We start from the raw sequence: 25804 nt of genomic DNA on the forward strand, positions 1-25804 counted from the left end.
CAATTTAGTAAGTATACAGATAAATACAATTAAATACGTTTTTATTTTAAAAATGACTTATGTTAGACTTTTTTTCCTCATGCCACATTTTCTGATTTGAGAGTTTATGTCTCTATTTTTCGTTATTTCGTAGGAATAATTATTAATTCATGTATGTGTTTCATAGTGAATTAAAGGCGAATTATGTGGCAGGTAGATCTGTGCATTTTACTCCACATGTTGTTGAAAACAGAACTAAAAAGCCTTTTAGATTAAGTTAAAACATCTTCAAAGAACCAAAAAGAAGCCAAAAAAACGGAAATAAATGCTAAACATGAAGAATTAGAGCTACTATTAGTGTCCTCCATGCGCTGCCACGTCCTTATGTCTGAGCCACCTGAAAGAGGAAGGGGGCAGGTAGGGAGTCACGTGGTCACACAGGTAGACTCACTACAAAAACGGGGAGCGTTCAGCCATTACTCCGAGATGGTGACTGCGGGAGGCTTCACGTAGAGACAAAAAAAATCCAGGCGCACGCGACGACAAAACTCGGATTTACGGAGCTCACCTTTGCGCTCAGGTGTCTCGGTGAAGGTGTGTTTCCTACCTGCGGCTCCTCCCGCGTGTCTCCCGCCGCTGTCCGGTAGTTGTGTAGCAGTATCACGGGCAGTTTTGCGGCTCTCGGTGCCAGGATGACGGCGCAGGTAGATTACCTGGCGGTGCTGTTCGCCGCCACATCTGGCGCGAGCGGAGAGCTGCTGGGCTCCGACGAGAAGGAGCTCGTGCGGTTGGTTTGGCAGCTCGTGGATGTGAAGAACAAAACGGTAAATACATTATTCTTAAAAAGAAATTCTTTCTGGTTGTTTTTTTTAAAGGGATTTCGCAACAGGTAGTGTAAAGAGTTGACAGGTAAACAGAAGTAACAAACAGTATCACACCACGCTCACACCTTTATTCGATTAAAAGGTGAACCAAGTGAGTTTTTGTACGATTTCTCTCCCGAAAATCACAAAAAAGTTGAAAATAAACTCACATGCGGTAGTTTACATCTTAATGTGAGCTGATTGAACAGATTCTAGCTTTTCTTGCTCATTGGTGTCTAAACAGCTGTGTAATAAACACTATTTTACAGGCATTTGACTAGAGCTGCAACGATTAATCGGTTAATTGCTACGTTGCTTCTCCTGGTTGAGTCCTTTTTAGAAGGAAAAACAGTCAAAAGCTTCAGCTTCATAAATGTGGATATTTTTTTGGTTTCTTCCCTCCTCGAAGACACTAAACTGAGTATGTTTGGAGTAACTCAGATCCCAACAGTTATTTATTTGGTCAAGATATATTAGTGGGGAAAAAAAGTTAATTTTGTCCAAGGATAACCAGTTTGCTAACAAACAAGCAAATTTACACACCTGAGACAATGGCTGCAATGATTAGTCGATTAGGTAATCACCAACTGTTTTGACAATTGATTCATGGGTTTGAAGTTAATATGTCAAAAATTTCTGATTCCAGCTTCTTAAATGTGATTTTTATCTGATTTGTTTCCTCCTATACGACAGCAAACTGAATATTTCTGGATCAATTCTGGTCCCAACTGTATTTTCCTCGATCCAACAGAAATTCTTTTCGACTATAAAGAGTCACAACATAGTGAAAAAAGTTAGTTTTGTCTTTTTTCCTCGCTGACAATCCAAAGATAATCAGTTTACCATCACAACTACTTAAAATCCAGCAGGTTTACACACCTGACAGGAGAGCCGCAATGATTAATCGATTAATCAGCAACTATTTGATTAGTCGGTTTAAGTTATTTATTTAGAACAAGGCGATTGCAGCTTCTTAAAAGATTTTCTGGTTCTATTTCTGTTCTATCTTTGATGTTACCCATTAACTATGGGAAAGACTGATCAGCATTTTTCACTGTTTTCGGACATTTAACAGACCGAGCAACTAATCAATTAATCGTCAATGAAAATAATAATGGCTGTAGCTTGTACTGTTACTGTTTGTGAACTATGATCAATGATGATGTTGATATATTAACTTAAAAGGTGATGATATCTGAGTGCTGTGTTTCCAAAGCCTCCAAAATGACCAAAAAACTGATTACTGCCTGTCCCATGACACCTTTTTTTTGCATTAGAGCTGCTATTTTGCTAATTGATTAATCGAGTTGAGTCAAAACACGAATATTTTCTGCTTTCTTTCCTCCTCTGTGACAGTAAACTGAACATCTTTGCAGACAAAACAAGACATTTGTCATGTTATGCTTTGGGAAACACTGATCCAGATTTTATAGGCCAAACAAATAATCAATTAATCACGAGAAAAGTCAACGGTGACAATAATCGTTAGTTGCAACGCTGCAGTTGCTGCTCCAGTCCTTTGAGGCTCGTGGGTTTCTATTTGCTTCAGGACTAACTTGTTCTTGTGTTCTGCGAACCAGTTGAGCAAGGTGAATGAGCTCCTCATTAAGCCAGACCTCGCAGACCTGACAGAGGAGAAGGAGGAGGAGGATGTGGTGGCGGAGGGTGAGGAAGAGGAGAGCGGATCCGGAGCCGACTGTGTCTCCACGACGACGAGTGTTGAGGCTGCTTTAAACCTGGTAATAGTCTGTCTGAAGTCACTAGAAATACAGTCTTTTTGCCCTTTACTACTTAGACTTAATGATGCAACATGGGGGCCGATACAAATACTGATTCATAGTAGTCATGGAGAGCGATAAGTAATGTTTGGATCTAAGATATGTATAGATATTTGCAGTATAAGTGAAAATCCTGCTGTAAAAATTGAGAAAAACACAAAATCTGCTTAAAATGTCTTTAATTAAAAACATTTTCCTGTCAGTGTTGATTGGCTGTTACTTGTAAATCAGAGAAGGCAACCAAAACGTGGCACATTTAAGGTTCAATAATCTAAAAAATGTTGCTGAAATTGCTAGAAATACACTTTATAGCCCTTCATTTCATTGTAATTCTGAATCTCTGCATGTAGTTTCCAGGCGTTTTCTGCTACTGTCCTATTTTTCCCCACTGTGGGCTCATTTTTCACTACAACATAAAGTCCTGTGTCTCTGTGAAAGCAGCACAGTCGTGGCTAGAAGTAGAGAAAACTCAGAAATGTGCAGGATGACACAGTCAGAACACCATAAATCGTAAAAATGCCAAAGCGAAAGTGGAGTTTCTTTGATTATTTGCTGTACATTAATTGGAAAGAAACACTGAATCAACATGTGGAGCATTTTTCCAAGTGCCCTTAATACTAGAAAATAAAGTGGTGATTCTACATATTGAAGATCGGTTACGATTTGCATGTTTAATTAGTTTCCATACGTGCCTCCTCTCTGCTTTGTGTAAACACTTCCTGCAGTTCACCTGAAAATCTGTGAATGTTTGTCACATAACTGTAGGCCACAGCAGAGTCATTATCGGCTTCATGGTTGTGCTGAGGAGCTCAATATTTTTGTTTTTTGCTAAATCTGGTTAGTGAAAAAAGTTTATTTTTAAAAAGAGGTGTGGAATAAAGTGGTTTTGATCAAATATATCTGTATAAAGCTTAGATTTAGTGAAGTTTTTGAAAGTTACACATTGATTAGTTCAAGAACCAGCTGAAAGTTAAAAATCCTACAAATTTTTCAGCTTTTATGGTTTCTGGCTCTGATAAATGATGTAATTTTGGTGATTTTTTTTTAAAAAAAAAAGATAAGATTCCTTCTGGGGTTCAGAGGGTTGATACAACTCTGGTTAAAATGCCTGATCATGATTTTTTTCTTCCCCCCCTCCTTTTAATGTTTTGCTTTCCCAGTTTCATCTACACCTGACAAACGAGGTGAACAGCGCGGGCGCAGGCACGTCGGTGTGTTTGTGTACAGACGGGCAACTTCACATCCGTCAAGTGATTCACCCCGAAGCCGCGAGCAAGGTGAGCAAGCTGCCGGGCGGGTGAACGCCTCGCAGCCAGGGCGGATGTTCTCTGGCTGCTGCAGGAACCTTCGCCTTCACACACACAAAGGGAAGCGTCGTGTCAGCACTGCGTTTCCCAGATGAATTTAGTGTTACAGGTGAAAGCTGATCTTCGGGAGGGAGACGCTCCTGCAAACCTGTCCAATGACTCACGCCCATGCGCATACCGTGCTCATAAAGACTGAGGAAACTCTCCCGCTTGTGTTCACACTTAAAAAAGCAAACAGCAGAGCAGTAAACCGGCAGCTGTAGATGGACCACCTGTTCACATCCTCTTCTTTTCAATCCCCTCTCTCTGCAGAACATCCTGGTCCCCGACTGTTTCTACTCTTTCTTCGACCTTCGGAAGGAGTTCAAGAAGCACTTCACCACATCTGACCTCAAGGCTTTGAATGCACATCTCATGGCAGAGTGTATCCTTTACGTTCCCTTTGACACTGTTATCTTATTTACCAATGGCTCCTGTGTGGGTTTTTTTCCTCATTTTTTTCCACAAAACAGTACACACATTAAAAGTTTATAAGCGGCGGGGTGTTGGCTGCAGGGCTAAAGGTTTTGAAATGCAAATAAGGAAAGAATGGCAGCACCTTCCTAAGCTCTCGGTGAAAGACTGTGTGTTTAGCCGAACAGGGCAAACGCCACACGCCCACTGCCGCAGGAAAACCAACATTGTGTTTTTTCTTTCTCATTTTACCTTTCACACACCCGAGCGACAACGCTTGGCTTTGTCGGGTTTTTCTCGTCCACTTTCCTGAACTGCCTCCTCCTCAGCTCTCAGTTTACCTGTTGACGGGTCCAACATGTGGGATCCTTCGGCCACAGAGGATCCGTCGGCCGCGTTGCCCGCAGAGGTGGCCGTGCAGCAGGTCCAGCTTATGGCCAGCATCGTCCTCGCACTGCTCTCTGATCCATTTGGTGAGTATATGATTCATTTACATCATGAGACGTAAAACACGTGTTATGAGTTTATAGGGGAGATCCAAATTATTCAAGAGATCTGCTGCTGATATTTAAGGTAAATAAAGCTGGTTTGATCGTTTTAGCCTCTCTCGGTTGGATTTAACAAGACATTCTTCTAAGTTTTGAGATGTTCATAAAGATATACCCACTGAAACCTGTCACCAGATGTGAAAAGCGAGTCATCTTGAAAGCAATGTGAAAAATATGCCAGTTTTCAGAGCCAGAAATTGTAAAATCTTTCCGCGAATCACGTGTGGCATACAGTTCTATCAGTATAAACAACCAAACCTAACATTTAAATCACAATAGCTCAGCAAAATCACTTTATTCTACACGTCTCGTTTCCAAAAATTGCCGAAAGTAAACCGTTAGCACTAAATTGATCTGGTAGAAAGCTAAAATATTTCGTGTTCCCCCAATGCAACTCAATGAGCGTTCTCAGCTGAACTGCAGGCAGTGTTGACACAGTGCAGAGAGGAGACGACAAGAGAATATGAGAGGTAAATCAAACATACTAGATCAATTAAATAAATGCAGCATGGCTCCAAAACATACGGTAATTAGAGGAGCAAGTTGTTGGACGATACATTCAGCATGGGAAGCATCTTTGTAGAGAGAAAAAGTTGGTAGATTTTATAAAAATGTAAATAATGAAATATCTATAGCATGTAGAGGAACCTTTTTATTTATTTTTTTTCCAGTTTTAGAAACATCTGTGGGTACTTGGAAAAAAATTTACACATTAATTGCATTGATTCGAGGTTTAATTTATCAGGGATTTAAAAAAAATCTTTTTAGATTTATGGCATTATAATTGTGCCATCCCTCACAAAAGACATTTTTGAGTTTTCTCTACTTCTAGTCATGGTTGTTCTGTTTCCACAGAGGTGCAGGACTTATTATTGCAGTGAAAAATGAGCCGACAGTGAAGAAATATATAACAGGAGTAAAAAACACCCAGAAACGTAATTCAGGATAACAGTTAGTTAATAATGAATAAAGTGTTAGTTGCAGACAAAGAGTGAATATTCTTTAAAGGAAACTTTGAGAGCATTAATAAAAGACTTTCAATAGCGATCATCCTGATTACAAAGTGTCTCGTTTTGTTTCATTTACGTGCCGGCAGTGATTTTAAAAACCCAACGTTCTCATTCCAGACCACACGTTTTCTAACCCCGAGAGAGTCAGCGAGAAGTTCGAGGGCGGCACTTGGTGAGTATGTTCGAGATAAGCGCTTCTTTTTGTCCTCTGCATCTAAAATAAACTCTCGCTAATTACTGTTTTTTTGTGCACGTGTGTGTTTGTGCAGCAGTAAGATGGAGAAGGTGTGCGACAACACTGTGATCAGAGCCAGAGGGTTGCCGTGGCAGTCGTCTGACCAGGACATCGCTCGGTTCTTCAGAGGCCTCAACATCGCCAAGTACGTTGTTGATGTATTAAAGCATCACTTTGCGCGTTTTTCCTATAATTTGACTGCCTGTTTAAAGAGATTTAGAAAGTGCTTTAACCCTCCGTGTGCTGTGTTTGCAGGGGAGGGGCTGCGTTGTGTCTCAATGCTCAGGGGAGAAGAAACGGAGAAGCTCTTGTTCGTTTTGTCAGTGAAGAACACCGAGACTTGGCGCTGCAGCGACACAAACACCATATGGGCAACAGATACATCGAGGTACCAGTCTGCAGCCGCCTCACTTGCTAATTAAGAAACTCGCTACGCTGTCTCGACTTAATCTGATTTGTCCTATTGCAGCTTCTACACCTGTAGCGACTCTTAATTAAGGCCCTTGTTTCCTTCTAGGTTTATAAAGCAACAGGAGAGGATTTCCTGAAGATAGCAGGAGGTGAGAAAATACATCCACATGTGCATTGTATTGTTTTATGTCAGATATTGAATGTTTCCTGTTTTTTGTACCTGGAACGGATGCAAATATGCTGCTAGCTAACTCTGGTGCCATTACTTTTAACTGTGCACTGACCCTGCAAATGATTATTTTACCTTTAACAGCAGAAACCTGTGCACATATAGAGAAAAAAAAGGTCATTATGTTGTTGTTTTTTGTGTGTCTTGAAGGAAAATACTTAACTACATGTGAAGATCTTTGGTGGTGCTGCTCTGGTGAATTTCCTATCATTAAAAAATTCTTAAAATTCATCATTTCGAATTATAAATGGAAATGCTTTGACAGACAAAGCAGAAGCAGGATACTCAGAAGAGAAAATACCAACAGTAAAGTGAAATTAAGATAAAACAAGAAGACAAAAGATGCAAAAAAAATACAAAATGCAATATGTCAGTAGTACATGCAAATAGAATAAAATGTTAATGTGCAACACAAAGACGACGTAACATTTAAAGAAGATACGTAAAAACGGGTTTCGGGAAGTGATTTAAAAGAAGTGATTCTGCAAGTCGCATCTCCTGCACGATTCTCCTTCAACTACAATAAGTAAGCGTCAGTCAGCTTCAGATGGGCATTTCCACCTCAAGTCAAACAGAAAAACACGTAAAGGTTGCACTTTTTAGAGGATATTGAAGCTGGTTACAGATTAGACTATAAAACCACGGCAATGTGATAATTCCCCAAGTGTGTCGAGGACGGGATATCTGGAGATTTTAGAGCTTCCCGCTACGTTTGGGCTCTGTTGCACAAATCCAAGTCCTGCAGCGACGACTTCAAATACAACTCTACAAATCATAAACCACTTGTTTTTCCTGCACATGTACAGTCAGTGTTGATGATGTCATTTACATCACACGTACCCTTGGTGACGCAGAGCGCATAAATTAGCCCGAAGGCTTCGAACTGGCTCATAAGGAGTCATCATTGATCGCTGATGTCCAGATCAAAACAAGCTTTAAAAGGGATTTTTAAATAATCCTAGAATCAATTGGAGAGAAGCCGGGAAATGCCCCGTGCAAGTATTTGTGTGTTTACTAAAATAGATTTTTAGGCTCTGAAGGATTCTCAGCATCTTGATGAATGTTTCCACGTCTATCGGGGGAGATGATAATTTGCAGAAAAAGCAGGCAGTTATGAGTCAGTGATGCCGTTTGTTTATTAATGGCAATGTGGCCTTTTAGGAGGGCAACAAGTTTTCAGCGAGACGCACGCAGTGGCTGAGTCATTTGATCTGCATATTTAAGGTTTTACTCATATGATGTGGGAAAAGGACCTCATCGGCACATGCTGCTGACGCTCATCATCATAAAGATAAAAGGTTTGGATCATCTCTCAAAGTCATGAAGGGATGAAACCAATAATTCAGCTACGATTTCTTTATTTTCTTCTTTTTGTTAACCAGAAATGCCCCTATTTATGTTCAACTTCAAATAAATAGCAAACCAGAAATTTCCCTCGGTGCCAAATATCAGTAAAAGAAATGTTGGAAGTAGTTCATATCTTTAAAACCAGTCGATATTGTGATGATCCATCTGATGTTTCAACCCGCTGAACTCCAAGTAGATCATTTTTTACTGCAATATAAAGTCCTGTACCTCTATAGAACAAACCAGCACAACCATCATTAGAAGGAGAAATAACTCAGAAATGTCTTTTGTGCAATATGACACAGTTATAATGCCATAAATTAAAGAAAAAACATTTCATTTCATAGATTACATGTAGAACCCACAGGTGTTACCAGTACTAGAAAAAATGCTGGTTTCACATGCAAATGAAAGATATTTTCTCACTTTCATTTAGTTAGTTACTAGTTATATTCGTGATACTAGTTATTAGTTATATTAGCCTGTATGCTGTGTGTGTATGTACACAGCCTGCAGCTCAGCCCATTTTACCCAAAAAGTCTCTGAATTTTTGTCGTGTGATTGTTGGTCACAGTTGAGTCACTAATGACTTCACAGTTGTGCCAACAAGTGCAGAATTTTTTTCTTTTTCATAGAATTTGCTTAGATTAAACTGTTTATTTTTTCATAATTTTTGAAGAATAAAGGGATTTTGACGAAATATCACATCATTGTTAGATTTGATTAGTTTTTCCAACGGATGATTAGTTAAAGAACTGTCAGAAAGTTAAAAAAAAATCTAACACTTTTCTCTGTTTTTACACTTCGTGGCTCTGATAAATGGTCTAATATTGTGATTTTTAAAAAGGTAACATACTTTGCAAACGTGTAGGCAGGTGTTGGGGTTTCAAGGCTTAATCATGTCTGTGCAAAAAAAATTACAACCAGATATTTTCCCCAAATCATTCGGCCTTGGATTCAAGTTAAGTTTAGCTGCATTTTTTTAAAATTAACTTTAAAAGAAAATGGCCTAACAGCACCAGAGAAAGTTCCCCAAACCACCCCACAGTCTGCTGCTTCATGACAGAGTTTGTGTGTTGATCTGTGGCTGAACAGGCGTGTTTGTGTCCTTGTGTCAGGTACCTCCAACGAGGTCGCCATGTTTCTGTCCCGTGAGGATCAGATCATCGTGCGCATGCGAGGCCTCCCTTTCACCGCCACACCTGAGCAGGTCCTCGCTTTCTTCTCGCCGGGTGACGGCACTCAAGAGATGTGTCCGGTCAGCGGCGGGAAGGACGGGATTCTGTTTGTCCGCTACCCGGATGGGCGTCCCACCGGCGACGCTTTCGTCTTATTTTCCTGCGAGGAGCACGCTCAGTGCGCTCTGAGGAAACACAAGGAGATCCTGGGGAAGAGATACATCGAGCTGTTTAAAAGCACGGCAGCAGAGGTACAGCAGGTGAGTCAGGTGTGGATGTGGGCGTGTTCTCTGTACTCTCTGTACAAAATGTGAATTTATGGGTTTAGACAGTTCGCCTGGAAAGTCTCTGAATTGTTGTCAGGTGACTGTTGGCTGCAGCTGAATCACTCATGGCTTCACAGTTTTTGGTTAATTGTCATGACTGAATCATGTGCCACACATGATTAGGTCAAGAACCTTTGGAAAGTTGAAAACTGGATGATTTCTTTTTTGTATTTTTACCATTTCTTGCTCTGATAAATGGTGTAGCTTGTAGAAAATCTTCTGTCCCTTCATTTCGAATTGTTGCTCTGCTTTTAGGAGTTCTGTCTCTTTGTGTGGGCTCACAGTAAGGAGTGACAATGTGAGGGTGTGCCTCTTATCTCCTCGGTTAGTTGTAGGAATTACTGCAGCAGGGCTTATGGGTGGAGACCTGTATAACAAGGTGAACTGTGTGCATGTTTCCCTCCAGCACGCACACTTATTCCAGCTGCTCTTTTGTACTTTCTTTCACTTCGTCTGTCCTCTGCTGCTCCCTCGTCTCGTGAGATGAGGATTCATTTCCTTATCTTTCTGGGCCGATAACTTTACAACCCATATACATATCTGTGCAGAGGCCTTCCCTCACGCTTCGGTATCTGAGCGCTTTTATTGGTCCTCTCCAGAAATGCAAACACACTGGTGTCCTGTTTGGCAGCCAGCCAGCTCCTGTATGACATTGCAGTGCATTTAAACACCACGTGGACCTACACAAGATGTCTGTTAACCCTCTGAATTCCAAGTGGTTTCTGCGTGTTTCTTGGATTCTTTTTTACTCACTGTGGGCTCATTTTTCATTGCAATGTAAAATCCTGCACCTCTATGGAAACAGAACAACCATGACTAGAAGGAGAAACAACTCAGAAATGTCTTTTTGTGCAGTATGACACAGTTAGAATGCCATAAATCGTTTAAAAAAAAAAAAAAAAAGGTCAATTTCAAATACTGTGGAAAAAAGGGTGTAGCTGTGTTATGATTTTTCATTTGTTCTGTGTAAACACTGCCTGCAGTTCAGTGGAAACGTCTTTGAATTTTTGTGGCATGACTGTCACTGATCTCTTCATGTTTATGTTAGAGATGGCAGAATTTTAGGGTTCTTGTAGCAGAATCTGTTGAAAGCAACTGGTTTATTTTTGACTCATTTTTAAATGAGACATGTAGAATGAAGAGAATTTTGAGTTTGAGGACAACAAAAAAGTTGAACATCCTACGAATCTTTCTGTTGTTACAGTTTCTGGCTCTGATAAATGGTATAAATTTAGTGATTTTTTAAAATATAACGTGTCTTTTAAACCTTCTCGTGGATTTTGGGATTCAGAGGTTTAATTCATGTTGATGTACTCGACTTTTGAGTCAATCAAAGCATGTTGCATGTTTGGAAGAACCAGTGAGCTACTCACATGCTGATACATGAAAACGATTATGAGATTACAGATGTACAGTACATTTTATTACTTACATTTTTAATTTGCTTCCATACCTGTCCCCTATGTAAACACTGCCTGCAGTTCAGCTGAAAAGTCTTTGAATACTTCTGGCTTGACTGTTTCTTGCAGCTGAGGTCCTCATAGCTTCATGGCTGCATGCTTGTGGGCAATTTATTTTATGTTTTGCAGAATCTTGCTTGTGCAACTGCTTTAGTTTTTGGCAAATTTTTTAAATGAGACATGGAATAAAGTTATATTTTGATTAAATATCATGATTTTAAGCTGGTGTTTGGTTAATTAGCCCAACTGAACCGTACATCACACATGATTAGTTCGGAGACCATTGGAAAAGTAAACTGTGATATTTTTTTGGTGTTTGTAGAGTTTCTTGCTCTGATAAATGGTAGAATTTTGGTAATTTGTTTTCTCTCAAGATGACATGCTGTCGGTTTTGGCTTCAGAGGATTAGGAAGTGGATTGTATGTTTTTAAATAATGAATTTTAACTGTGTTTGAAAGTCTTTTTTTCTTTTTCTGCGATGATGTGACAAGGCGTAGAAATGCTCTCCTGAACCTTGCTGCCCGCTTCACCTGAGGCAGAGTCTGTCAACTGAAACTCTGTTCTGCTCGTTTCAGGTGTTGAACCGGTACTCGTCGGCCCCTCTGATCCCCGTGGCCCCTGCCCCCCTGGTGTCCATGCTGCCCACCATGTCTCTCCTGCCCCCTCCTGGCGGTGTCCGGGACTGCCTGAGGCTCCGGGGGCTGCCTTACACGGCGAGCATCGAAGACATCCTCACCTTCCTGGGCGAGTTTACACACGATATCAGACCGCATGGTGTGCACATGGTCCTTAACCAGCAGGTACATGCAGCAACCGCACCGACACACCCGCTGAGATTTCTGACACAAACGTGCAGAAGTTGCAGAAAAACATCTGACTTGTTTTTTTCAGGGGCGTCCATCCGGCGACTGCTTCATCCAGATGACCTCAGCCGAGCGGGCGATTCAGGCCTCCCAGCGGCTACACAAACACGTGATGAGCAGCCAGCGCGGCGCCAACAGCCGCTACGTGGAGGTGTTCCCCTGCAGTGCCGAGGAGATGGGCCTGGTTCTGATGGGGGGCTCGCTGTCACACACGCACACACACACACACACCCGGAGCAGGAGTGGGACAGGGCTCAGCCCGCCGCCATGTAAGTCCAGACGTAAGTGCTGCTGGGAGCTGGGGGTGCTTCGGGACTGCAGGGTAGGTGGGCTCCTGCCGTGGGGGGCAGGGCTGCTGGTTTCTGTCCAATCTAGAACCTGTGGGAGGACGGGGGACACCTGGTCTAACCAGGAGGATTAAAAACTGTGTGTGTGAGAGTTTGTGTCGGTGTGTGTGGTTCCTCTTGTGTAATTTAGCGTGATTAAATTTACCCACCTGCATGCCCTGAGAAACCTTTCAACTCCACCTGTGTCGACACATTCTGATTGAACACTGTAGTCTGTTTCTTCAGCGGCATGTTTGTTACTCCTAATTCTCCTCCCTTACCACTGCCTCGGTAATTCACAAGGATCTGAAAGGGTTGGAAAAGTGTAAGCGGCACAGTTTGAATCCCAACCAGCACACAAATGTGGCAACATGGCTTACAACTCTCTAATCTTGTCAGATGGGTAGTGGTGGTTGTGGGATTTAGCCTCAGTAGACTGACGGCGCGCCTCAGGTGTGTGCGTCGCCTCTGCTTGTCCAATCAGGAGCTGCGCGAGAGGTGGGCAGAGCTGAACGCTGGTGCGTAGATTTGCTTTGTTGTCCGTGTCTGTAGTCCTTCACAGTAAATGTGCACTCTGAGCGCTTCAAAAAACAAACAAAAAAAAAGAGGCACAATTAATAATGGTTTGATGTAAAGTGTTCACATGAGTGGAAGGGATACAGCACAGGGATTCACAGCTGGACATGTGTGAAATGAAGCTATGATTAAAAAATACCTTTACAGCAAGTTTACTTAACCAGTCTGTAAATCCTACTGAGTCTACGGGGAAGTGTTCATGTGGCAACTACGCCTATAACAGTATAGATTATAAGTCATAAATCAGGTCTTACCACAACTTGTTTTTCTGGAGAATATAGCCACACCCACCCGCTACTAGGATTTTAACCCTCTGAACTCCAAGCAGTTTTTATGGCATTTTCTTTGCTGCTATCACTTTTTTTATTCACTGTGGTCTCATTTGTTTAACTGCTCAAGTATGTTTTATTGTGTTCTCTATATACTATCTTTGTCTGTACACAGCCTGCAGTTCAGACGAGAAGTCTCAGTTTTTGTCAGGTGACTGTTGTTCTGCTTCTCATTGGTGGCAAGGAAAGCAGAATTAAAAAAAATTTTTTTTTGACAGAATCTTGTTAGTGTGAATGATGCATTTTTGGCCAAATTTTAAATGATGTGTTTTTGGTGAAACTTAGATCTAGTTAGTTTTTCTGACAAAACTAAAGGTCACGCATGGTATGTTCAAGGACCATCACATATGTTCAAATTTTAAATGTATTTATTTTTTCGATTTTTGCAGGTTTTTTTGTAAATGTTTTTAAAGATTGCATGCCTGCTGAGGTTCAGAGGGTTAATTCACACTTATTGGACTGTAGAACTACATTAAAAACTGCAAACGCTCACAGAGTTAAACAACTTCACTTTCGAGCCGATCAGAAGCTCGTTACATGTTTGAAAGTTGGCTACCAATTGAGGGGTTCAGTGCCAAAGCGGGCCAAACCACAAAAACTCCAAAGTTGATTTTTCTGTTTTTTTTGATAAATATTTATGGTCTACTAGTTCATACCAAAGTGGTCCAACCAACAGCCCACTAGTAATGTCACAATGCGACCTTAAAGTTTGGCCCATAATGGTTTTGGTGTGAAAATTTAGCTGCGAACTGGACCAAGCTACAGGAATTTCTGACCATTATATCGTGGGCGCAGGTAGTTGCAACGTGTTTGCGATTCAAGATGGCGCAACCTCAAGCCCCGAGAAAACTGAACTTGTAGGTACCGTAAGGTTGAATAACAACTTAATGAACCACCATCAAGCATCTATCGCTACCCCATGGTCCTCAAAAGTATCTCTAGTTCCTCATGATGTAAACTCTTCAATGCTGTTTAGCAAGACAAGCCTTAAATCGTTTTGTTTTTTTTCTCAAAAAGTAGAAAATGTGGTATGGCCCACTTTGGCACTCAGCAAAAGGAAAGGCAAAAGTAAAACCTAAACAAGTCATCACAAAGTGTCACAACCTGGTTCTATCTCTGGACAGTGTTGGATCATCTTTGGATGCATATAATGACTCCTCCAACAACCAGGATTTGTTTTTTGTTTTTTTTAGCAACACATAATTTTGACCCCGTTTTTCTCTAAAACTAGTAAATGTGATTTGGCCCACTTTGGCACTAACCCCCTCAACTGAGCTACACACATGGCGACGAATGAAACACAAAAACACGCCTGTGTCAGGTGCTGAGTGATTACACTGTTGGTCATTGTTTGTGATTTTGCATGAGCGCCTCTCAGAAACAAACAATGACCAGACTTCATGACTGTGTGCTCCTGCTGCTGTTTGTGTGGTTGTAAATCATTTGTGTCGTCTTCTGTCCCGTGCAGGTTTATCTCCACCGTCTTACTCCTTCACCCCTGCTCCAGCCGTGCTGCCCACGGAGGCTGCTGCTGCTGCCCTTTACCCTCCCATCGGGCAGGTGCTACTGACCCCCCGCCCACTGCCACCAGGCCACGCCTACTACCCCGCCTCCGCCCAGCTATACATGAACTACACAGCGTACTACCCCAGGTAACGGTGGTCACCAGGTTACTTCTGAATCCTAATCGGACTGTATCATGATGGCAAATTTCTCTAAAGAGATATTGTGGGTAATAATAATGACCCGCGAATGAAGATTAAGCTAAATTTTACCAAAACGGCGCCAACAATGCATGTTTTTTTTTCTCGTGAAACTGCAAGGGGTGATGATAAAACTTCAGAGAGTGCACCTATGAATAACAAAAACCGCATCTGATTTACATTTGGCCACCATTCCTGCTGTCTCCCTGCACAGCGACACACTGCTCCTAGGGCTCCTGCAACACTTGTAACGCTCCATGGAAGTCCTGTTATGTAAACATGTCAGGCAGCATTTTGCAATTAATAAAACTGTCAACACTTCTACCTCAATTTCATTTTGGGGGAAAAAGGAAGAAGTTCCTGTGATCCAAATCCAGCCAAAAGGGTGGGTTTGCAACACCGATTGGGTTGTTGTGGCCAGAACACCTGAGCAGTCGCAGCACTGCCGCCATCACTGTCGGATTCGCTGCTCTCGCCTCTCCTGTTGTGTAAACATGTCGGACACCATTTGCAATAAGTTTCCTAAACTGTCAAAATGTCAACACTGCAACTTGAATTTCAGTTTTGGTGCCAAAAAGAAGTCATTGGAAGCCAAAGCTACTGAATAGGACAACTGGAGAGTGCCGATTGTGTTGTCGTGGCTAAAATAGCTGTGTAATTGGCACCACTGCACAACAGTTTAGATGGTTTGTTCTGAATGTTCTGCCTCAGACACCTCAGGACGTTACAGTAAAACTCAGATTAACTTTTATTCCTGAAAAAGTCTGATTTTAGGGGTCAAAACAACTGATGTGACTCTCCTTGTTCAGTTTTGGAAACTTCAATCCTCTTCCAACATAAAAAAAATAGCTGTTTCTCCTCTTGGTGGTAGCCGCAGACCCACCTCTAGTCACCAGTGATGATCGTCTACATGAAGTTTGGATTATCTGGCTGATAACTAACACAGAATTGGATGTTTGCTCTCTGCTCTATGGTGAAACTGCAAATTTGTACTGGCGGGTGTTAACAAAAACATCTGTAAAGCTGGTCCTGATAGTGTTGTCATGCTATCACCTGACTCGAGACAGACCTGTGACCGTGACGCACTCCACAAACAACCTTTTGATCACCCTTTGCGTTCATACTGATGCTGAAATGATGCTGCAACAACATTTTTACCGTCATTTGTTAAATCCATAATGTTTCTGTGAGTGCTTCCTTTTGTTTTGCTCTCCTAAAAGTGTCACACTAAACAGTCAGATCAGAGGTGTTTGCCACTCCACATGCTAATCTAACTTTTCCACATATAAAGAACCACTCCAGGGCTATTATAAATAGACTTAGCAGACTTCCTACGCCGAGGCTGTCAGACGGTGTTTACTTGTGGGCAGTGAGCTGCTGAGTAAGCGAGGGAGAAACTAAACTGGTATTGTTCACACGTTTGATTTTCTGAGCCCTCTGTTTGCACAGCTAGTATTATGGTAACTTGGAGAGCATTAGTCAACTTAAGCATTTAACCCTCTGAACTCTGAGCAGTTTCTGGCTGTTTTCTTTGCTCATTTTTACTCACTGTCAGTTCATTTTTCACCGTAATATAAAGTTCTGCACCTTTATTTAGACAGCATAACCATGATTAGAAGTGGAGGAAATCAAAATAGTTTTTTGTGTAATATGACACAGTTATAAAGCAATAAATCGTTAAAAAAAAGGAGCAAAAGTTGAATTTTTTTGATTATTTATTTTGCCAAAATAAAAAAAAACTTGGAATTGACACATTTTCCCAAGTGCCCTCAGGTGTTACTAATAATAGAAAAATATGGTGCCTCTACATACGATAGATATTTTTAAAACCTCTGTTCTGTTTTTCCACTAAAGTTGCACATCAGCTCTAGAAAGATGTAAACACTGCCTGCAGTTCAGCCAAGAAGCTTCTGATTTTTTTTGCCACGACTGTTGATCGTAGCCGAATCAGCCATAGCTCTGTAATTGTGCTAAAGAGGGCAGAATTTTTTGTTTTTTGCAGAATCTTGCTAACGCAAACACTTTATTTTTGACAATTTTTAAAAATAAGAATAATTAGATAAATATAATTTGAAGCTTAGATTGGATTAATTTCCCTGACGGAGCAGCATGTTACACATGAGTAGTTTAAAACAGTGTTGAAGTTGAAAATCTGCCATTCTTCTCCTGTTTTTACAGATTGTGGATTTGAGAAATGGTTTAATTTTTGCATTTTTTTTTTCAAGCAGACAAAATGCTTTTCAAACCCACCAGCGAGTTCTGGAGCTCAGATGCATTACGTCATTGGCAAAAATATTTCCTTCTTTACACTCCTTTCTTTTTATACTTCCATCTTCTCTGTTTATCTTTCCTACAAGCTCACTTCATCTCCTACCTCCATGCTTCCTTCAATGTCTTATTCTGTTCTTTAACTCCTTTCTTTTCCTTCACACTCCTTTGCTTTCCTTCCTCCTTCTTATAATATGGTATGTAGGCCTTAAAAACTCCAGCTTTCTCGTCACAGTTTACTTTTTGTAAATACTGCAAAATGACACAAAGGACTTTAATTTTTTGAAAACAAAAACTGCTGCGATAATCATGAACTTTTTGCACTGACTCTGTTTGATTCAACAAAAATAAAGTCACTCACAGTGGGGAGGAGGGGAAAAACAACAGCAACTCTTTGCCTTTGGTTGAAATGCTCGGACAAGGTTAGTTAATAACTGAAAAACTGTGTTATCAGAGAACTCAGTAAACACCGAGTGACCTCCTTTTCTCCCCGGTCAGCCGTGTGTCATTGAGAAAGCACTTAAAGGCAACACCCAGAGTTACTCCCAGTCTCATGATTTTTCACTTTTTGTGCCGTGTTTGTTGAGAAGCCTTTCTAGGTCGTTCCATGATAACACTCTCGTCTCTACCTTCCTTCTCTTGTCCTTCCAGCCCACCTGGCTCGCCCACCACCTTAGGTTTCTTCCCCTCCCCCTCCTCGCTGTCCTCCCCGGGCGGTTTGGTGCGAATGCCGGGTTTGACCTACAACAGCAACGGAGTCAAGGACCTCATTAGTGCCGTGCAGGGATACCAGGTGAGAAAATGCTTAAAAATCTCACTAATGTGGCTCCCATACATGCAAATATCGTGCGCCTTCAGAGTTCACATGCTTTTCTGAATGCTGCATTTAAACGTGCTGCTGCTGCTGCTGCTGCTGTGGGTGTGTACCGTCAGGCATCCACTGTGCTCGCCCCGAGGCGATCAAACTAGTTTATCCTGTCTACTCTCCCTGTTCTGTCACACCGATCTGCTGCCTGCTTCGACTTGAACCAAAGCAACTCGAGTCTTATTTAGCCGCTGAAGAATCCCGATGAAGGTGAATGACTGTATGAGATCAAATGTGACATAAATGTGTGAGAACTTAAAGCTAATGTTCCCTCCTCGTGGATGTTGCAGGCCTGTTAGGTTAGAATCTGTGGCTTCATGTGTCTCAGTGTTTTTGTCGTTCCTCCCCCCCCCCCCCTTCTTAATGCCACAGTACGCTCCCGAGGATGCTCTCATGCACGCCCACGGGCCCGTGCACGCTCACGACCCGGCCAGGACATTGCTTACGCAGCCCAAAGAATGGGTGTGTATTTAAGGTGTCTGAGGCGGGTGGCAGGTAAGGATTGGCTGAGCGCTCAGCGAGGGGGATTCACTCTAGCTTTGGCTTGGTCACCGGGGGGCTCGACGCCACAGTTTTCTGTGTAGACGGGGAATTCTTTGTTCTGTAGCAACATATACGGGGGATGTGTTTGATTGATCGGGACGAGTTTTCTGGGATTTTTTTTTGTCGTTGTTTGGAATCATTTGGACCGGGGGGCAGTTTTCACTCTGTCTCATACTGACTTCTGCATTTCTGTCCTCTAAAGAAAGTGAACACAGTCATAGCCAAGAGAGCCAACTGACCGTTAGCTTAGCCAAGTCAATAACAGCTAATTACCGTCAGGCTGTGATTTCTCTACAAGCCAAAACACAGCGGAAGGTGTGTCTCATAACAGCTGCTCAGGAGCTCCTCGGTTTGACGTTTACCTCATCCTCCTAAAACAGAAACGACGACAGTAGAAGTGTGAGAAAAAGACGAAAATGTGTTAATTAGCTCTAATGTTGTTGTGACCAGCTGACCTACACTTCAATAAATAAAAGTAAAATAAAGTACAAAAAAAACATCAAGTGTACTGGAAGCACATTACCCAATAAAAAACCCCAAATCAAATATTTTGTGAACTAACAGAAAAACGGGTCATTTTCTGTATATTAATGGAAAATCAATATTTAAATTATTTTTTAAAAGAAACTATTAACTGTTGCCTCACAGCAAGAAGGTCGCCGGTCCGCGTCCCCGTGGGGACACCGGGATCTTTCTGCGTGGAGTCTCCATGTTCTCCTCATGCAGCGTGGGTTCTCTCCGGGTTCTCCAGCTTCCTCCCACACAGTCCAAAAACATGTTGAGGTCAACTGGTGATTCTAAATTGTCAGTAGGTGTGAATGTGAATGTGCTTGGTTGTCTGTCTCTAAGTGTAGCCCTGTGATAGACTGGTGACCTGTCCAGGGTGTCCCCTGCCTTCACCCTGAGTCAGCTGGGATCGACTCCAGCCCCCCATGACCCTAGTGAGGATTAAGTGGTGTATAGATAATGGATGGATGGAACTTAATTTTACAAAAGCATTTTTTCCTCATCCATTGAGCCAGAAACATCCACTTTGCCACCCTTTCCAGTTTTATTCCTGTCTGTTTTATGATTTTTTTTTTTACAGACAGTTTTGCACATATGATTTGCACATATTTGTCATTAAAGCATGGCGAAAATAGATTTTTCAAGCTTTTGAAAGTGTTTTCTTATCAATGGAGTGATAACAAAAAATAAAACATGCTGAGCTCTAATATGGGAACAAATAAAACAAGAATTTTGACCCTGACTTGATCCAAATTGTAGATTTCTGTTCTGGAAGTTATATCATATTATTTCTTACTATGCCTGTAGTCGTTTGTTTTCTACTGCATTTCTCATGTTATGTAATTTAGTTTTTCTGAGCAACATCTGGTAAAAATTAAGTCTTATTTTAATTTAAATGCTGCATTTTCATATTTGAAATGCAACACAAAAAATGATTGCCCTAATGGCACAAATGATCTGTGTTTAGTTTCACAGTGATATTTTTGTTAAAATTGAAATTGTTGCTGCATGGCGTCCAGAATAGTGGACAGTTGCTCAGAGTAACAGATTTAGGGGAAAAGAAAAACAATTGGCATGTTTTTTTGTCTTGTTTTTGGAGGAAATTTGCTTAATTTGTGAATAATTTATACACGAAAGGGTTAAAATAAACTGAAAGGTGATTCAAATCAGATGAGTTCCAGCTTTTATTGTTAGATGCATGTGCAGAAATAAAAAGCTCGACAGCAGCAGTGACTGAGGCGGTGGGGCCTAGCTGGCGGTCAGTTGGTGATGTCGTAGTCTAACAGGATAATAGACGGTAACAACAGCTGGTTGAGGAGGTGATGGGTAACATGTGGTGCTGGTGCGAGGGCTCTTCTTTGTTCTTTGTCACTTTTCCACCAAAATAACTCTCCGTCTCTCTGTTTCCCCCCCCACTGTTTCCTCACCCTTCCTCACCTCTCAGGGTCCGGCGGAGTCAGTTTCTCTCCTGAGCAGCAGTCTGATCGGTCAGTCCAGCGGAGGCGAAGCTCCTCTCATGTCCCTCCCGGCTCTCATGACCAAACCTGGGGGTCAATACCTGGATCTGACCCTGCTGTAGGGTCACACATACACACAGGCCAACAAAGACCTGTTAGTTTTTTTTTTTTTTTTAAACTAGTCTTTTAGATGTGTTATTTATATCTTTAGGAACAGAAATTAATGTATTTTATACCAAATTCTTTGTGGCCTTAGCCAAAAATAAATAGCAGTTTTGTGTTATATTGCACAGAGTGTATTTTAAAAGCTTTATAGAGATGTTTTAAGACATGTTATGAATCATTATGATATATTTGCTAGCCAAACTAGAGAAGAACGCCCTCGTAGCAACCGAGCTAAAAAATCTTTTCTTTAAGCTTTTCTGTGAAGAGTGAAAGTGAGCGTGAAAGAGATTTTACTACCTTTTCTGTTAATGCATTTTATTGTGTTTATATACATTTGATACCCAGTGATTGTATTGGAAGCTTTAGTGCATGAAGAAGTTAGTAGTAAAACTTTAAGATGTTTACATAATGCCAAATATCAATGCACTGCTAATCAATAAGACGACTACTGAATATAATAGCAGTATCTCTGAATGAACTGTATGTTACACTGTGAGGCTCCACACCTCACGCTTTCATAGCCCCCTTTGTTTCCTTCGTTAAGCGCCCTGTGTGGGTGTGTTTCCATGTTGTGTTACGCCAAGTTCTCGTTAACTTAACCGTCAACTTACTTGCTGAGTAAATGTCAGGAGTCGGAGGTGGTTTTATTTGCATACTTTGCATCAGATTTCAGAGTTTTCTCGTCTTCTTTCCCATCAATACGATTGTTTCTCTGCAGAAATATGCTCATTCATGTGCAGATTTTGAGGAAAGTCGAAGAGAAAAAGTCACATCTGACGTGCACCTTGTGAATATAATTACCGTTCGTGCCCTGCAAACTCGCTGTCCCGCAGCACGAGTCGCTCCTGCTCGGGACGTCCTGCTGCAGACCTTCTTATGAAAGAAAAAGAAACACACAATAAACACAACATGTGAAGTTTGTCGGCCTCCAGCTGTTTGATTTCACTTTGTGCCGTCTGAAGGTTTTGAAGTGCAGCAGTGCAAACACCCAGGTGGAGATGACAGAACGTGGCTCCAGGACAAACTGTGGGAAACTCCTCATTTCTCCCCACACGCTCACTCAACGCCGCAGTGAACAAACTTTTGTCGCTGAGACACACTAAAACACATTATATGAGAGAGGATGGCCTTCTTTTTCCAGAGAGAAGGGAGGCGGATGAAACCATGTCAGACCCCCTCGGGGCAGACTTTGCATTGTGTAATCCAAGCCTGTGCACCCCACCCAACCTGATCCTTTTTAAACACACTCACAAAAACACACTGCGCAAACCAGCATAGCAACACCGACATTATCCACACGACAGGACTCTAAATACCTCTCATTTTCTAATTAACTTTTAGTACTTTGTTGGCAGAGTTACTGGGGAAAAGTACTGTGTAAGAAATATATACATTATATTAATATAAAGCTATTTTTTTGCAGTAAGACTGTAATTTTTACATTTAAACATAGTTAAAGAATAAATAAAAATTTGTGACAATAGTGATTTTTTAAATGGATGTTTATAATTTAGGTCTGGTTTTCAGGGTTAATGTGCAAATTGATACTTCTTTTTCTGTGGTTTTACAAGACATTATTTATACTTTAACAAAACAGGGAAAATCTGTAAAATACAAGTTAAAACCTTCATATTTTTTATGACACATTCAGGTCTTTAAGTATTTGGACAAATTTTACTATTTGTAATTCGGCAAAACAGGAGATATCTGTATGAAAAAAGCTAAAAACCAGTTAAAAATGTTTTATTTGTTGTTATTTTTTAAGTGTGCACTCACTCCACAAAAAGTTACAAATTCAAGTTAAAACCTATTAAAAACCGAAATATTTTACAGTGTACACTCAGATTCATAAGTATTTGGACGGTGACACAGTTTTTGTAGTTTTGCGTCTGTACTCCACAATTTAAAATTAAGGAATTAAGATGAGTTTAAAAAGCAAACTTTCAGCTTTAATTCAAGGGATTTCACACAAATATTGCATTTATTGCATTTACCGTTTAGGATTACAGATGTTTTTTTTCACATAATTTCCCCCCCTCCTCCTTTTTTTTTAAAAAACAGACTCAAAAGTATTGTAGGTTCATCACACTTAATCAAGTATTTACTGAGTTTTTTGTTTGTTTTCTCTCTTTGACAAAGTGTTTAAAAGTTTTACAATCCAAAACATCTCAAAGAATCCTTTCTCCAAAAAGTATGGATCAGCTTGTTTTAGTCAAAAACATTGTACAAATTGATGATATTGCGACATGAATCAATTTTTACACAATTATACATGATGGTATCTGTGTTCTACACACATTTCTCAACATATCTGTAAAACTGATGTTTGAAAAATGGATAATCTTCACATTTTATAGTCCAGGACTGAATAGTTGTGTGAAAATAACAAGTAGATACCACGGACAGGTTAAAGTTTTCACATTTCTTCCTGCAAATAGCATTTGTTTATATGACTCCTCTGTAAAATCAGTGTGAAATAAAAGAGTCAGTTCATGCAAATTACACCAAAAAATAAATAAATAAAAATCTGATTTCTTACCTGTCAGGTTTTGCATCACAGATAGTTTTATGAAAACAAAACCTGAGCAAAATCTGTGGAATGTTGCAGCTCATAGTCAGAATCCTTCACGCAGCTCAGTACCCAACCGTCAAGTGTTTTAGATGAACTTGTCCTGGAAGGAAATGTGTTTCTAATGAGCTCTGTGGATTAACCAGAGGCTCTGCATGACCGGGCAGTGGACCGATGAGCAGCTTCATGTCCAGGTGTGGCCCGTTTCCTCGTTAATTCAGGACAAACTGAGCCGATCAAAGGTCCGGAGTCGATTCCAAGTGTTGAACTTTGCATTTGGTGGCTGTTTATAGAAACTCTTAAAACTACGATTAGCACACGATTATTAGCTCGAGTTCAGGAATTACAGTTAATCTAATATAATCCACGACATATTTGGGATTTCTAATTATCAGAAAAAGGGGAAGGGTTTGTTCTTTCTCCCGAAAAGTAGATTAGTTGTTTGTTTGTGGGAGAGCAGGAGACGGTCTTTAATGTTTCCAAGACTCAGATTATATTTTATTTCATCGTTTCCTTGTGAGATTTACTTTAAAAGAAGAAACAAAACATCAAAATACTTGTTTCAATGGCAAAAGTGTGAAAATAGTTATGTCTCTGTGGTACGGCCTTACTTGTAGTTAATGATAGGACTTTATATTAATTGAACATCATCAGTTGTCTTTGCTCATTACAACAGAAGTGTGGTGAAGATAAAAGTACCATGAAGTGTAAAACGTTGACATAATGTGCAGCTGCCAGTTCATTTATTAAGTTTACTTCATTTTGTGGAGGATGATGTGATTTCTCTAATACTTTCCATACAGTGAACATATACATAGTTATGCCAAAGATTGATTTAAAGTAAATTATCGTTTGCTTTTTTTTTCTAGCTAGAAACAACAAAAACAAATGACTAAAGACCGACATTGTGAATTTGACATATTTCTGTATTTTTCTTACATTTTCACAAAAAATGCAATTTGCAAAATGATTCATTCTCTCTTGATAATCAGAATGAAATCCTTTATTTTCCTCCACATCTGTCCAACAGTTGTTCCAGTGTCTGTCTGCATGTCTCCACTGGGATGTTGTTCCTCCAGGTGTCCAACGTTGGCATTTTTAGTTAAAACACAAAACTGTCTCATTAACTCTTATCTCCATGATATCTTACAGTGTTTTGTCATTTATTTATGTCATTTCCAGCCAGAATAAACCGAGTGGTTAAATAAAAATTCACTACAAATCAAAATTTAGCATGAGGATGAATAATTTTGTGTTTAACTGTGTGTTCATATGTAAGGATCTAAAGCAGGATGATGCAATGTGCTTGAGGTGCAAACATTAGCAGCACATTCCTTCATTCACAGCTGCTCTGCTGCATGTCGCCTTCAAGATGAATTATCAAAGTGGCTCACTGAACAACAGAGGAGCAATTAGGAGGCTGACTCATTGTGCTGCACCTGATAGGTGCAGTGGCAGATAAATCGGTAATGTCCTTTATAACAACATTCCCTCAGTGGGAGGGTAGAGCTGCATACAAACTGAACAAACAGGCGTCAGGGCGAGGCCGATCCACATTCCCCCGTCAGAGACCAGAGATGCTGCTGTTGTCAAACTGATGGTGTGGCCTTTATTAAGATCCAGCCGAGGGCAGGAACAACTCAATCAACACGTACAGAACAATGGCAGGTCTGCCTCAGATGTGAAAGTGACAAACAAAGGCTGAAATAAAGTTGTCGAGCAGCAGGATTACGCTTACTAATGCCTTACTTTCAAGAGCATGATTTCTGAGAACTGATTTGCTCTCGACCTGCGATGAAAACTGCATGTAGAAAAATAGCTAATCTGTTCCTCATGACAACCTGTAACTCAGGATCAGCATCCGACTGTAGATTTGTCTCCGTCTAGTGGGCAGCCTGAGACTGCAGCTGCACAGTTTCTCCAGTGTCTTTTATATACTCACGTCTGGTTTCACTTTCAATTCACTCTGTTCAAGAATTTTGATTTTTTTTTTAAAACACAGACGCTGCGAGTGTTTCAGCATGTAAAAATGGAAATCTTCACATAATAAATACAGTACGGAAGTAAGCATTTACAACGCCTGCTCTCGATGTCTATTTACATTTTGAACAAACTGATTTAAAGTGACTTCAACAGCACTTCTTTGTGCGGAGCTTCAACAGTCGTCGTCTGAAACACAGTTTAGGCATCAACACGGACACAGTGATGATGGAATCACATAGAAACCTAACCCCAAAGCAAATCAGATAATCATTTAGATAAACATATTGATCATGCAGGCAGCACCAGTCACAGCTTAGCATGTCTGAAATGCATGTGAGTGATTCTATTTGGCTTTTTATACAGTTGAATATAAAGAACCATCCTTCTAAAATAACAGTTAAGCAAATATAACAATTGGCTTTATGCAAATATATATTTATAAGTGCTAAATGTGTGATGCAGATATACAGATGTTGATTTGGGGCGTCTGTTCAGCTTGATGATGACGATGTCAAAGGTCAAAGTC

At 40.7% G+C, this 25804-nt stretch overlaps 1 protein-coding gene across 5 annotated transcripts; it reads left to right on the top strand.

Annotated features, from left to right (window-relative positions):
• Positions 1-475: 475 nt before the first annotated feature.
• esrp1 (epithelial splicing regulatory protein 1) lies at positions 476-21646 on the top strand. 5 transcript variants are annotated; one of them, XM_008303021.1, is made up of 16 exons: positions 476-803; positions 2423-2581; positions 3781-3897; positions 4240-4351; positions 4710-4853; positions 6056-6110; positions 6208-6318; positions 6429-6561; positions 6691-6733; positions 9279-9598; positions 11700-11924; positions 12016-12268; positions 14687-14870; positions 17841-17982; positions 18427-18516; positions 20549-21646. In XM_008303021.1, exons 1-16 carry the CDS (start codon positions 672-674, stop codon positions 20681-20683), a joined length of 2355 nt encoding a protein of 784 aa, XP_008301243.1. In that variant the 5' UTR covers positions 476-671; the 3' UTR covers positions 20684-21646. The 5 variants fall into 5 exon arrangements, with proteins under 5 accessions (XP_008301243.1, XP_008301244.1, XP_008301246.1 ...); XM_008303022.1 differs by having other exon boundaries at positions 12016-12256; XM_008303024.1 differs by having other exon boundaries at positions 18427-18549; positions 20549-20634.
• The last annotated feature ends 4158 nt before the right edge of the window (positions 21647-25804 follow it).

Source organism: Stegastes partitus, unplaced genomic scaffold (genome assembly GCF_000690725.1).
Source record: "Stegastes partitus isolate 25-593 unplaced genomic scaffold, Stegastes_partitus-1.0.2 Scaffold1920, whole genome shotgun sequence".
Taxonomy (NCBI): Eukaryota; Metazoa; Chordata; class Actinopteri; family Pomacentridae; genus Stegastes; species Stegastes partitus.

Bases quoted from the DNA above. Each gene is read 5' to 3' on its own strand.
- esrp1 (XM_008303021.1), top strand. From the start codon at position 672: ATGACGGCGCAGGTAGATTACCTGGCGGTGCTGTTCGCCGCCACATCT. The intron at 804-2,422 runs GTAAATACATTA...TCTGCGAACCAG, and splicing joins TGGATGTGAAGAACAAAACG to TTGAGCAAGGTGAATGAGCT. The intron at 6,111-6,207 runs GTGAGTATGTTC...GTGTTTGTGCAG, and splicing joins AAGTTCGAGGGCGGCACTTG to CAGTAAGATGGAGAAGGTGT.